This window comes from Bombina bombina, chromosome 1 (genome assembly GCF_027579735.1).
Source record: "Bombina bombina isolate aBomBom1 chromosome 1, aBomBom1.pri, whole genome shotgun sequence".
NCBI classification, from domain to species: Eukaryota; Metazoa; Chordata; class Amphibia; order Anura; family Bombinatoridae; genus Bombina; species Bombina bombina.
Genome location: NC_069499.1, coordinates 1,556,067,513 through 1,556,082,012, shown reverse-complemented (window position 1 = coordinate 1,556,082,012; position 14,500 = coordinate 1,556,067,513). Strand labels below are relative to the sequence as shown.

Genomic DNA, 14,500 nt, shown 5'->3' with positions numbered 1-14,500 from the left:
ATATGCGCAATGCCTATAAAATTAGGCATCCTGGAAATTGTCTCAAGTTTACAATAGTAGAATAAGTAGAATAAAAGTATGTAGGATTATGCATTTTACTCTATGCTGCATCTTGCAGTAGCTGTCCTTCAGGGATCAGCACCACTGCTCAACACAGGAATGAAATCCTCCCTCCGGTCTGCACAGAACACACACTGATCTTCTCCCAGTCCCTTTACAGAAGTTATTTGTGTGTAAATATTTGCTGAGCAGTGATTTTAACCAAGAGTGTCTGCCTGTGAGTGTTACAGAAAATGTTTGAGACAGATGTGTGTATGTGTATATGAGGGTGTGTGAGATAGGATGGTAGGATTGTATATCCCATACGTCACTAGCTCATGGACTCTTGCCAATTACATGAAAGAAAATTAAAAAAATCTAAGATTAGAAAAAATAATAAACACTAAAATTACGAAAAATAAAAAACTCTAAGAATACTAAAATAATAAATATTACACCTAATCTAATAGCCCTATAAAAATAAAAAGCCCCCCCGAAATAAAAACACCCCCATACCTACAAAAAAACTACCAATAGCCCTTAAAAGGGCCTTTTGTAGGGCATTGCCCTAAGTTAAACAGCTCTTTTGCCTAGAAAAAAATACAAAGTCCCGCCAACAGTAAAACCCACCACCCAACCAACCCCACAAAATAAAAAACCTAAGTCTTTATAAAACCTAAGCTACCCATTGCCCCTAAAGGGACATTTGTATGGGCATTGCCATTAAAGGGGCATTCAGCTCTTTTACAGTGCCCTAATCTAAAAAATAAAAAAACACCCCAAAAAATAAAAAATTAACCTAACACTAACCCCAGAAAATCTACTCACGGTTCCTGAAGTCCGGTCATCCATCCTCATCCCGGCGGCAAGAAGACTTCATCCAGACCGCAACACCTTCATCCATCTCGGGGACGTCTTCTATGTTCATCCCGGCGGCGCAGAGCTATCCTGGACTGCGATGACATCCTGTGTGGAGCGTCCTCTTCATACGATCACCGCTGTACACTGAAGTTGAATGCAAGATACCCGTTTCAAAATGGCGTACCTTGCATTCCTATTGGCTGATTTGATTCTTCAAATTCAAATCAGCCAATAGGATTAGAGCTACTGAAATTTGAACAGCCAATAGGATTTCAGAAGCTCTCATCCTATTGGCTGATTTGAACAGGGGGGGACTTAGTATTTTTTTAAACGTAAAAGAGCTGCCCTACAAAAGGCCCTTTTAAGGGCTATTGGTAGTTTAGATTAGGGGGTGTTTTTATTTTTGGGGGCTTTTTTATTTTCATAGGGATTAGGTTTAATTTTTTTTATTTTTGATAATTATGTTTATTTTTTTTCTGTAATTTTAGAGTTTTTTATTTTTTGTAATTTTAGATTATTTTTTTTGTAATTTAATGTTAGGTGTTTTATTTAAGTGTAACTTAGTATTGGGGTTAATTTAGGGGGTGTTAGGTTAGAGGACTTAGTAAATAAATTAGTTATTTATGTTGTGGGGGGGTTGGCGGTTAAGGGGTTAATAAGTTAATTAGGTTTATTGCGATGTGGGGGTTTGGCGGTTTAGGGGTTAATAGGTTAAATAGGTTTATTACAATGTGGGGGTTTGGCGGTTTAGGGGTTAATAGGTTAATTAGGTTTATTGCAATGTGGGGGTTTGTCGGATTAGGGGTTAATAGGTTAATTAGGTTTTTTTGCGAAGTAGGAGTTTGTCGGTTCAGGGGTTAACAGGTTAATTAGGTTTATTGCGATGTGGGGGGGTTGGCGGTTTAGGAGTTAATATTTTAATTATGTTATTTGCAGATTAGGGGTTAATTACTTTATTATTTTGTGATGTGGGGTTTGCGGTTTAGGTGTTTGTTAATAGTGCGGGAGGTTAGGTTTTTTTGTGTTATACTTCGTGCGGGGGGTTACGTGTTTTTTATTTCTTGCTGGCGCTTATTTTTTTTCCCGTTATTTCGTGCGGGCGGTTGCATGTTTTTTTTTTGTTTTTTTTTTAAGGCTTCGGGTTTGCCAATGCTGCATCCAGATGGATTCTTTTGGCTGTGTGCGCTGCCAACATTCTTTAGGCTGCCTTGCGCAGCCAACATTCCTTTGAGGATGCGTGCGCAACTGGCTACATCGACGGACGTGTTACAAACGCGATTATAGTATAGTCAGTTATATTGTAATTTAAAGTTAGGGGGTGTTAAGTTTAGGGGTTAATAGTTTAATTTAGTGTTTTGCGATGTGGGGGGGCAGTGGTTTAGGGGTTAATAGGTTTAGTTAATAAGTTACTTTGTAGGGGCCGGCGGTTTAGGGGTTAATATATTTAAATAGTGTTGGCAATGTCAGGGGCAGCGGTTTAGGGGTTAATAATTTTATTTACTGTCGGCTATGTCGGGGGCGGAGGATTAGGTGTGTTTAGACTTGGGGTTTATGTTAGGGTGTTTAAATGTAGGTTTAAACGTAACTTTCTTTTCCCCATAGACATCAATGGGGTTGCGTTACGGCGATCTCCATTCCACGATCGCAGGTGTTAGTTTTTTTCTAACACTTTCTCCCCATTGATGTCTATGGGGGAAAGCGTGCACAAGCACTTAAACTCAGGCCTTGGCTTTTGTGCGGTATGGAGCTTAACGCACCATAACGCACAAAACAAGGAGGCTTTTCAGTCATTCGTAATGGAAAGTGCAATAACGCAATTTTTTGGGCGTTATGTTCGCACCCTGTTTAGCGCAAAACTCGTAATCTAGATGATAGAAAATGGTCAATAGATACTGAGAGATAGGAGAGTAGTAGCAGGGGTCCTAGGGGGATGTTAATTGGAAAGTAAAATGGAGTCTCTAAGCCTTATAGCCTTTAAGGCATTTAATTATCACACTTGAAATTGTGAAGTATTTTACCTGTGAGAACTATTCCTATCATATATATGAGGAGCGCTATTTAGAGACAGTACACATATTTATTGCATAGAGTAAAAGGTTAAATCAAAACTATTTAATTTGATTTTGAATTTAACAGAAAATGTATGTCTGCGTACAACTGGTCCTTAAAGACATTAAACCACTGGACACAACTCAATCAAAATGTCCACTACTAACCGTGCCCTTGTTTTTTTATTGGTGGACAAGCATAAAAACAACAACATCTGTTTTACAAAAAACAAAAACTATAATACATTTGACAATGTACTTTTAGATGCAACAACGTACATTCCTGTTTATGTTTAGAACCCAGCTACAACTAACTCCCTTACACACCTGCGGTTCTGCTGTCGGATCTGGTCCAGTTGATACACCATGTGCGGACGGTTGGAATAATGTGTTTGTAGAGCAGGGATGGAGGGGATTGATGGTATTTTCCTATAACAGAGAGGGGAGAAAAAAGGGTCAGAAAGACATTCTTTCAATTTTCCACTAAACCACTTCCTTAGGCAGAAAAAGGGATTTCACTTACGGCCCTGGCACGATCATATCTAGTGGTCGGTCGCAGGAGAGGCAGTGAAAGTGAGCGGTGAGTTGTCTGTCGGAGAAAGAGACTGCAGATAGTCATAGTGTAGCTTTATATGATACCCCTCCCCTGCACTCTGCCCTTTTATTATAAGTAGACATTAAACACAAAATGTAATACAATGTTTCTTAAGAAAATGACCAGCTGAGATTTATTTTTATTTTTTTCAAAATAGCTTTATTAAAACAAAGAGGTTACAACAAAATTTAAATATATATGGTGTACATCATGTTTGTTATATAAAAGTTGAATACAAAAAAGCAACCCATATAGTAGTTATTTGAGAGTTGTGCTCACTCAACATGTGGTAATGCAGTGTTTTTATGGATCAAAATACTAAGTCTAATGATTGTCAAAATAGTACCATATATCTTATCAATTTGGGGTTCTACTCAGGATAGCTTGAAGTTGTTAAACTGGGCGAGAAATATAATTAAAATTGCTCCCATATCAAATGTACTATTTTAATCCACTAATCTAATTGGTGAGCAGTGAACAATCAACCTCATTTCATTACCTTACTGTTATTAAGTAGACCTCTCTTGGGTCCTAAAAAAGATCACATTAATAATAGTATAGCGGAGTATATGAAAGTAGAACTTAGTGAAAGGGAAAAAAGAAAAAAAACAAAACAAAAAGGTTATGCCAACCTGTTATAATAAAACAAAAAACGGTTTAACATAAAGACCCACAGTGATCTAACGTTTAGCGTTATGGATAATATTCCTATATACCTCCGTGTACATGCAATTGACTTTTTATACAATAGTGTAGTATGTGTATTGGAAAACTTTGAGTCTCCCTAGCTAGATGGTATAAACTAGGTATCTATTACTTCGTTTATTTTCTATTTTTGTATTATTATTTTTTATTGAGGTAAAATAAGTCATACATATAAACATATTACATGATCAAGGTCATGGTACAAAGGTATTATTCAGCAAAATAAAACAGGAACCAATTAGATGACCATTATCAATAGCGAGAACCTCATCTTATTTTGATTATAGTAAGAAAAGAGTTGAGAGAAAGAAGAAAGAAGACAGATTGTCAGCTGTGGCATGGAGCCCGAGTTTCAAATTACATCCAACTACCCATCCACAAAAGATACAGGGCTAGGGAAGAAATTTTGTCCCATTACAGCGAATCATTTACCATATTTGTTATGTAGATAATCTTCCCAAATAAAGAGATTTTTTCGTGGAAAAAGTCTTTGCGTGATGTTTTCATATAGTGGTATTCCTCTAATTGTATAGTTTTATGTGTGGTGTCAACCCATTGTGCTGCAGTAGGAGATTGGGTCTGTTTCCATAATTGAGCAATTAAAATGTTTGCACTATTGCATGCAATTTGGAGTATGGCTAAAAGTGTTGCTGGAATTTATTTAGGAGGTTTATTTAAGAGCCATATTAATGGATCCTGTGGTATGTTAATTCCCAGCAGTTTGGGATATGACATCCTTCCAAAAAGGATTAAGATTAGTGCACTTCCACCATATGTGGCCAATATTTCCTACCTCACTCTCGCAACGCCAGCATAAATCTGACATTTGTGGATATGTCTTTAAGCGTGTAGGAGTATAATACCAATGATGTAATACTTTAAAGTTAATTTCTAGAATCCTGGCTGATGTAGAAGCTTTCATTGTTCTATTGAATATTATGTGCCTATCTCTAGGAGTTATATTAATGTTCAGTTCCGATTCCCACTTTTTTTATATAATGATGTTCTGTACCTAGTGGAACCTGTTGTAACATGTTATATATAATAGATAAGGTATGTCTAATTGGCTGATTTGTCATGCACAGTTTTTCAAAATTAGTAGGGGAATGCAATAAATTGTTTCTCTCTTTATGACTTTGTAAAAAGAATGGGCTTGCAAATAAAAAAACAGTTATTAACTATAAGTAAGTCTTAGTCAAGAAGCACCGATCTTGTATACATTTTCCCTGCTTCTGATAAGACAGGAAGATTGCCTCTCCTGTCCAGTGGGTTTAATTTAACTATTTCCCTTCCCAGAGGGAACTCTGGGTTTTCCAAATGTGGCGTTAAAGTGGAGGTGTTAGAAGAAAGGATGGGGTATTTAACTAGTAGTCCATTCCACATTTTGTATGTTTCTTCAATGATGTACTTATCTGATAATATTGACTGCTTTCCAGAGTCATCTAGCCAGCACAATGAGCCGAGATGATGACATTGGCATATTTGGTGTTCTATCTTAACCCAGATCTTTTCAAAGTAGTTAGTGTTCCAATCTACCACTCGCTGCAAAAATATCGATTGTCTATATTTTTCTAAATTCGGGACTCCCAATTCCCCTAATATTTTAGGTAGAGTCATTAATTTTTTGTTAATCCTGGGGTGTCATCTGTCCCAAATATAGTCATTAATTAGTCTCTGTAGGGTGGATATATATGAGGAGGGGAGGGGAATTGGGATAGCCTGGAAGATATACAAAAGTCTAGGTAATATGTTCATAGTTACTGTCCCCATTCTACCTAGCCAGCTAAGATGTTTAGATCTCCAAGAGCTGAGGTCTGCTATTATGTTCTTTTTAAGAATGTCGTAATTAAGGGCTATTAAGTCTGTATGTTTGTGAGTCAGGAAAATCCCTAGATATTTAATAGATTTGAATTGCCATCTGAAAGGGCAAATTTGTTCTGTAAGGTGCAACTCTTCTTGGTTTAAGTTAAGATTCATAATTTCAGATTTTGATTGATTAATTAAAAAATTTGAGATCCCTCTAAAATCGCGTAATTCTCTCATTAATTCTGGGATTGACTGGCTAGGTTAGATAAAGTAAAGAGTATATCATTTTAAAGTTTTATACCACTAACATTTTTATTTTCCTGGATTTTTATTGCTAAAATTTCTATGGCACACGCAAATAACAGTGGGGACAGGGGACACCCCTGTCTAGTACCGTTTTTTATATAGAAAGAGTCAGAAAGAGTACCATTTATTAAGATACGTGCACTTGGGCTATTATAAAGGGTGAAAATTTTCCCTATAATACCTTCACCAAATCCGAATCTCTCTAGAGTCTGATGTAAGAACGTCCAATCTACGCGGTTGAACGCTTTCTCCGCGTCTGTGGAGATAAGTACTATTTGAGAGTCGGAGGAGAGTGCATGTTGTATCAGATGAAGTGTACGAATTGTATTATCCCTTGCTTCCCTATTTATGATGAAACCTACTTGGTCACCATGTATAAGATGGGGTAGTATGGGGCCTATTCTATTTGCTAGTATTTTGGCAAAAATGTTTGAATCTGTATTCAGTAGTGAAATTGGTCTATAATTCATTACCTGATCAGTGGGTTTTCCTGGTTTGGGCAATAAGACTATTGTGGCTTCTAGAGATTGTTTCAGAAAGACATTGTTTTTATCTATTCATTATATAAATTACATAACTGAGGGGCTATCATAGATTGGAAGTGTTTATAGTATAAATTGGTAAAGCCATCTGGGCCTGGCACTTTACCATTGGGCAAATGTTTGATGACATTAATTATTTCCTCGATTTGAATTGGTCTGTCTAAATGTTCGTGCTGTTCTTTTGACAGAGTAGGAATCTGAAGGTTATCTAAGTATCTTGTGATAAGAGATTTGAAGGAATCATCACGTGTGGAAGCTATAGGGTCAGTAACTTTTAAATTGTATAATCCTTCAAAGTAGTCCCTAAACGCATTTGCTATAGTTGTGGTGTTAAGACACGAGAGGCCCTTTGCATTTTTAATGGACATAATAAAAGATTTATTAGTTTGTCTACGTAGTTTCCTAGCTACAAATCTTCAACTCTTATTATCGCTATCAAAGGAAATTGGTTTAAGGTGTAGGGCCTTTTGTTTATATATATATATATATATATATATATATATATATATATTAGTTGTGTGTTCATGTCTTGTCTTTTACTACAAAGTTCTGTTTGTATGAGTTCATCTTCTGGGTGTTGTTTATGTTGGGATTCTAAAGTAGCTATTTGGTTTAGTGTTTCCTCCAGTCTGGTTCTTTTTTGTTTTATTAACATGCTTTTAAGGCTGATACATTCACCTCTTATAACGTTTTTATGAACTTCCCAAATAATTTTGTTATCCATTTGTGGGGTATTATTAAGTTCGAAATATTTAGCTAAGGATTTCCCCAGTCTCTCAGCTATCAAAGGGTCCTCCAACAAGGATGGGTCAAATTTCCAATTAGAAGTTAATTTAGGGGCATCAGGCCATTTTAAGTTACAACTCATAATATAGTGGTCTGACCAAGTACATGGCAGGATCTTGCTCTTTATTACATATGTGAAACTGGTAACATCCATGAATACATAATCTATTCTGCAGAATAGCTTATGTGGAGCAGAATAATATGTATAATCTATTATTGATGGGTTAAGTACTCTCCAGACATCATGTACAGCTAGATCTTGCATGTTCTGTTTAATCACTGATATCCTCTTTGATGGAATGGACGAAGAGTGCGTAGAACAATCAATATGAGGATCAAGTGGTACATTAAGATCACCCCCTATTATTAGAGAGCCCTTTGTTATCTTGAGCAGTCTATTAGTTATTGTTTTGAAATAATGGTGTTGGTGTGTGTTTGGAGCATATATACAAACTAATGTTACTATCTTACCGTAAAGTTTGCCTATGACCGCTATGAATCTTCCCTCCTTATCTTTGTGGGTCACTATATCTTGGAAGGGCACATTATTTTTAATCAATATCCCGACTCCATTAGTCTTAATCAGATTGGAAGAATAAAAATATTGGCCGAATTTAAATTTAAAGGATTGTGGTTCTCTGTCCCTTTTAAAATGCATTTCTTGGAGCATAACAATATCACTTTTTGGCCAGATTTCTCTTCTAGGGAGAGTTTAGGCCTTTAGTATTAATAGAGTATCCTAACTTGACTGTGTTGTTTATCTTTCATGAGATAGGACGGGTAAATGGTGAACTCTTATTTTTATATGTGCAGTTGATGTATTTGAGAATATGTTTTGGATGGTGACAATCATAGAAAAAGAAAAAAGTAAAGAATAAGAAAGAATCAATAAATCGAGAGAAAGAAAACATAAGCAATTTGTAGAGAAAGGGGTTGGGTACCAGAGATTCCTCTTTAGGAATGGGAAGAAAGACAAGGCTTAGGATAGCCTTGTATGAGTGTAGGTTAGTGTTAAATTAAGGTCACTTATGTTGAGTATCAACAATATTAAATAAACTACATAACATTGATTAAACCATGTTAACTAGATGTCTTGGCTCATGATCGAAAAGTCTATGCCTTATTACCTAATGTCCATATCAAGTCAGTTTTCATTGAAATTTCGAGCATATAGTACACAAGTATATGTTTCAAGGAAAGGAGATATAAACAAATAACTAAGGTGTCATAACTATTTGGTTCCACCTTATATAAGTGGACTTCATTGTTAAGGTCTTCATGTACCTCTGCTAACCACTAGTTATGTGACATTCAACATATACCTGAAAGAAAATAAATAATGAACATAGCAAGGTACAACCTGTAAAACAAACAAAAAAGTATAACTCAGCTGAGTTTTAAATAAAGGATATGGGCTGTCTAGTTAAAAACAGCTAAACTTTGTGAATATCATCTCTAGTCCCTCCAAATCTTCATGTGATGGATTCGGAATTAGAATCTGTTTGAGTATTCATCTGTCTGGGGTTTCTTCTCCTGTGTTGCACTGTGGCCCATTCTGGGTGTCTCTCTTTAGGTCGAGAAGCCCCATATGTAGCCGAGGTGTTGTCTTGAGTTGATGGAATAGGGAATGTTAGATTGAGACCTTTAGAAAAAGAGTCCAAGTCACTTAAGGTACTGTATATCCAGGTTTTGCCATTGAGGGAGACGATGAGACCGAATGGGTATCCCCATCTGTATTTTATGTTGTTTTTTTTGCAAAACAGAAGTGACAAATTTAGCGTCTTTTCTCTTTTGAAGCGTAAGGGGACTCAGATCCAGGAACGCTTGTAAGTTGTGGTCTTGGAATTTAAGGTTGGGATTATCTGTGAAGTGTTGCCATATGTTGTCCTTATCCTTAAAGTTAAGAAACTTTATGATGACATCACGAGGAGGGGCTTGACTCGAAGGTTTCACTCTTAGAGCTCTATGAGCTCTCTCAAGTGGATAGGAAGATATAGAATCCGAAGATCCTGAGAGTTGATGGAATAGTGACTGTAAATAATTTTCTAGATCAGTAGGGCCGATAGTCTCAGGTATTCGTCTAATTCTTAAATTGTTTCTTCGGCCTCTATTGTCCAAATCTTCAATTTTGGAATTTAAGTCCTGTATCAGGAGGGATTGCTGCTCTTGGTGATCTGTGATGTCTTTCATGTCTTGTATGGTTACATCCTATGTGGTTTCTAGGTTATCCACTCTATTACCTATGTCTGTAATGTCTTTCCTAATATCTGAGATCTCCGTTTTTATCAGCTCTTTTAGGGAGTCTATATCTGTTTTAGAGGGTAATTCACTCATCTTAGATAAAATTTGTGATAATTGGTCTTGTTGCATTCCTGTCATGTTGCTTTCAGGAGATGGCGTCTTGTCTGCGAACTTTGAATGTGAGAGTTCCTAATTTGAGCACTCTTTGTCTTGAGATTGGAAAAATGCTGAGACTGACTTAGGTGTTGAGCTTTGTGGTTTTAGAGATTTATCTTGTTTTGTTTGCCTTCTTGAGGACATTATTATGTTTCTAAAGACTAAATCAGTCACCTCAGTGCAATATTCACCTATGCACACTAGGTGGCGCCCTTGCAGTGTGTATGCAAAAATTCAGGAAAATTTTTTACTGCACAGAGGAGGAATCAGTATTATTTTTTCATATATTAACACACTGTAGTATAATACTTTTTCCAAAGCTGATGGTTATAATTGATGTCAGAAAAATGTTGATATATTAGTGCAAAACCACTGTATATTTAGGCTTTATCATATATAAACAATTTAGGTCCCAAACTTGCATTTTCAGATCTTTTCCAAGTGTTATTAAAGGAGCAAAAGTGATTTCCTGTGGAGTTAATGCGAGTTCTAGTAGCCTATAAGTAGACCTTTAAGTATTTTAAGGGTTAAAGAGATGAGTCTCCATGAAGGAGATATAGACAGCAGCTGTATGTTGTTATATACTGAGGTATATGAGACTACTTTGCCTATTATGTGCCTTAATTTTGCTAGTAGGTGAAAGTCTGTCTAATAGGCAGAAATTTAGCGGCTGGGGAGTACAGGTTTAGTGTGCTTTCACATTAGGGGTACCTGTTCTTGTTGATATGAGGTATTGTGGAGGTCTGATAGCCGCATGGAGCAGGCAAGATGGCGTCTGTTGCCCTTACAATGCACCACAGTTCTGCTTATTTACAGTCGGTCAGAAGCTAGTTAGAGCTAAAAAACGTAGCGGATATGTTCCCCAGCTGTTCCGACACTTGTAGGAGCCTTTCTCTCAATCCCAGCTTCAGATGGTGTTGTGGTGGATACTCCGGTCCCTCAGAGCAACCTCACTGAGCGGCCATGTCCCAGCGTGGCCAGACTCCGCCCCTTATTACTTCGTTTATTTTAAGTGGCTAGAATCTAGACATGTGCGTTTCATTTTTTTCCTAATCGAAAAGTCTGCCAAATTCGCCAAATTCGAAGATTCAAATAGATTCAAATTTCCGAATTACCCTAGCAACGAAACTAAACTAATCCGAATGCATTTGTAATGAATAAATCCGAATTAGTTCGGATTTATTCGTTACATTCAAATGGCCATGGACTAATCACAATTAAGTATAAAAATTAAATTTAGTGAGATTTAGTGAAATAGAACAGTGAAATAATTCCGTTTGTGTAACTTGGAACCATCTGAATCAACATAACACATACCAAACTTCCGAATTTACGAATCAAATCCAAAACGAATACATCCGAATTTATTCAAATCCAAATGAATCTGAAACAAATACATTTGAATGTATCCGAATTCGAATTGTTTCAAAACGAAATTCGAAAAAATCAGAATCGGTCCGAAATGAACCGAAACAATTTTTTCCGCTGTGCACGTGTCTAATCTGCTGATAAGATGATGTTGCTGTCAAAGGGGTAATGAAAAAGCTAAGCATCTCTGTGTAAAATATATTTTATGCATCCATTTGTGGATTTGTAAGTGCTCATCGAAATTCTTAAGCATTAAAGGGTACTGACTTCCTCTCTGCTGCCCCACAGGGAAGAATAATTGTTTAATGACAGTGCTTATGATTATAGGTGCGATATAGATTATATTATTTCAATGCAAGATGTTTCTAAGACATTGTCATAGTCACTGTGAGCGTTATATACCTATAATGAAGAACTAATAAGCTACACATGTTAATAACTGTGCTCAACCCAAAACAGTAAAACAGTAATGTTTCGCATCTACCATCGCCGTCAAGGTAAGGTTATGATGGCATTAGCAAAAGTCCCTCATTAGTTGTCAGCCCCCCATGTCCATATGACCAAAGAGGCTGGTCTTGGATGGTGTCTTCGGTGGCTTTAGTGAAGGCTGAACAAGCCAAGTCATTTGGTGCAGAGGACATGTATTCACATCAGCTTGCTGTGAGTTCGCAAAGGCTATGGTGTCACTGAGCCCGTCTGGGTCTTAAGGCATTCCCTTGGGTTTCTCTTGTATGTAGTCCATCAGAGTGGTTTCATACAGAAGGCATGGCAGTCTAGCGCTCGTAACTATCCAGGGGTCCCCCCCAAGCCCCTTTAAAGACATGACCTGTGCCAAGAGCTGGTCTGACAGAAAAGATTGGTACCGCATTATGGTAAGGTCTGATGATGAGAATGCCCCGTGGTGATCACTGCCCCGGGGGCCGTCGGTGCTTTATGAGGAAGCTGGTTTTGTTTCCAAGTAAGATGGATGGGCTTAATGGGGTCTCCTCGTTATAATATGGATCATGGGTCCGCAAAGCATGCGGTATAGATGGTGTAGGCCTCTGCTGTGGGTTAATCCTTGTCATTGTGTGTTCGTGTATTTTGGCGCCAGTCTGAGGGTCAGTTTCATATGGTTCCTTAGCGGTTGTCTGTGATATTCTGTTTGTGCATAGTTTAAGCATCAAGTTGTGAAATGGAGCTTTCTCATATAAAGACTGCATGAGTCTCTCAAATTTCACATACTGCGGGTTGAGATGGGTTGATAATGCCATGTCCTCTATGGCCGCCATTTTCTTTCGGAGTTGTTTAATTTCAAGTTGTTCAGTGCTCTGTTTTCCCTCTGTTAAAGTACAACTTGATAGCCTTGCTATGTGTGAAGTGAAGTTTAACAAATACAGCAGTTTAGTAACGTAGGTTGCAGGTATTGTTATTGCGCTGTAAGTTCCCTCAGATAACCGGCGGATTGAAGAGTGTTCTGCGGGAGCTCTGGGATTCAACTTTTATAGTAAAAACCCTGCAATGCACTTTCATGATTTACTTTGACTTCCATTAATTTAACTTCAGAAATGTAAAAGGCTGGAGTGTATACTGAAGCTTTATAGAATGTACCCCTGCAACTTGCTACACAGCAACTGCTTGGTCAGTAGAGGTGCATATTTATATCTGTACCTAACTGGCCCACAAGGAAAAAAGCAAGAGGATTTTCAAGGGGTGTATCCACTGACTGAAAACTATGCAAATGTAAGTAACAAAAACAAAATACAAAATTACCTTAACATGTCCAGAAAGAAAGAAATTTATCAGGTAAGCATACATTTTGTTTTCTTTCCTATGACATGGAGAGTCCACAACGTCATTCCAATTACTAGTGGGAACCAATACCCAAGCTAGAGAACACGGAATGAACAGGGAGGGAGAAATGGGCAGGAGGACCTAAACAGAAGGCATCACCACTTGAAGAACCTTATTTCCAAAAGAAGCCTCAGCCGAGGCAAAAGTATCAAATTTGTAGAATTTTGAAAAAGTATGTAGAGAGGACCATGTTGCCGCCTTGCAAATCTGATCCACAGAAGCTTTATTTTGGAAAGCCAAGAAGAGGAGACAGCCCTAGTGGAATGAGCCTTAATTCTCTCAGGAGGCTGCTGTCCGGAAGTCTCATAAGCCAAATTAATTAAACATCTCAACCAGAGAGACAGAGAAGTAGAAGTGGCCTTCTGACCCTTACATTTTAAAGAGAAAACAACAAACAGGGCAGACGATTGCCTAAAATCTTTAGTAGCTTGCAAAAACATTAAGAACTAAATTAAGGCTCCACGGGGGAGCAACAGGTTTACACACAGGCCTGATTCTAACCAGGGCCTACACAAATGCTTGAACATCTGGTAGGTCTGCCAGATGTTTGTGCAAAAGGATAGATAACACAGAAATCTGACCCTTTAGGGTACTGACCGATAAACCCTTATCCAGGCCATCCTGAAGAAAAGACAAAATCCAGGGAATCCTCACCCGGCTCGAGGTGAACCCCTTAGATTCACACCAAAAAAAGATATTTACGCCATATCTTATGGTAAGTCTTGCGAGTAACCGGTTTTCGAGCTTCAATCATAGTTTCAATGACCGCTTCAGAAAAACCACGCTTAGACAGAACTAGGCGTTCAATCTCCAAGCAGTTAGCTTCAGAGAATCTAGGTTTGGATGGAGGAAAGGATCCTGAAGAAGAAGGTCTTTCCTCAGAGGTAACCTCCAAGGAGGTAGAGATGACATCCTCACCAGATCCGCAAACCAGATCCTGCGAGACCATGCAGGAGCTATTATAATCACTGATTCTCTCTCCTGTTTGATACGAGCGGTGACTTGTGGAAGGAGAGCAAACGGAGGAAACAGATAAGCCAGAGAAAACCTCCAAGGAACCACTAGAGCATCTATCAGAACTGCCTGAGGATCTCTTGACCTTGAACCGTATTTTGGAACCTTGGCGTTTTGGCGAGACACCATCAGATCCAACTTTGGAACCCCCCACTTGAGGGTTATCTGAGAGAACAATTCCGGGTGGAGAGCCCACTCCC

At 37.9% G+C, this 14,500-nt stretch overlaps 1 protein-coding gene and 1 long non-coding RNA gene across 2 annotated transcripts in view; one reads left to right on the top strand and one right to left on the bottom strand.

Moving 5' to 3' along the window:
* QRICH2 (glutamine rich 2) overlaps positions 1-14,500 on the bottom strand; it is a 477,139-nt gene that overhangs the window by 118,362 nt on the left and 344,277 nt on the right. The window contains exons 11-12 of the mRNA XM_053709330.1: positions 3,472-3,537; positions 3,276-3,377 (exon numbers count right to left, since the gene is read on the bottom strand). Of these exons, the coding sequence (XP_053565305.1) occupies positions 3,276-3,377; positions 3,472-3,537 (168 nt within the window). The remainder of the gene's footprint in view (positions 1-3,275; positions 3,378-3,471; positions 3,538-14,500) is intronic.
* The window catches only part of LOC128655774 (uncharacterized), a 300,545-nt gene that overhangs the window by 97,090 nt on the left and 188,955 nt on the right, over positions 1-14,500 (top strand). The window lies entirely within an intron of this gene.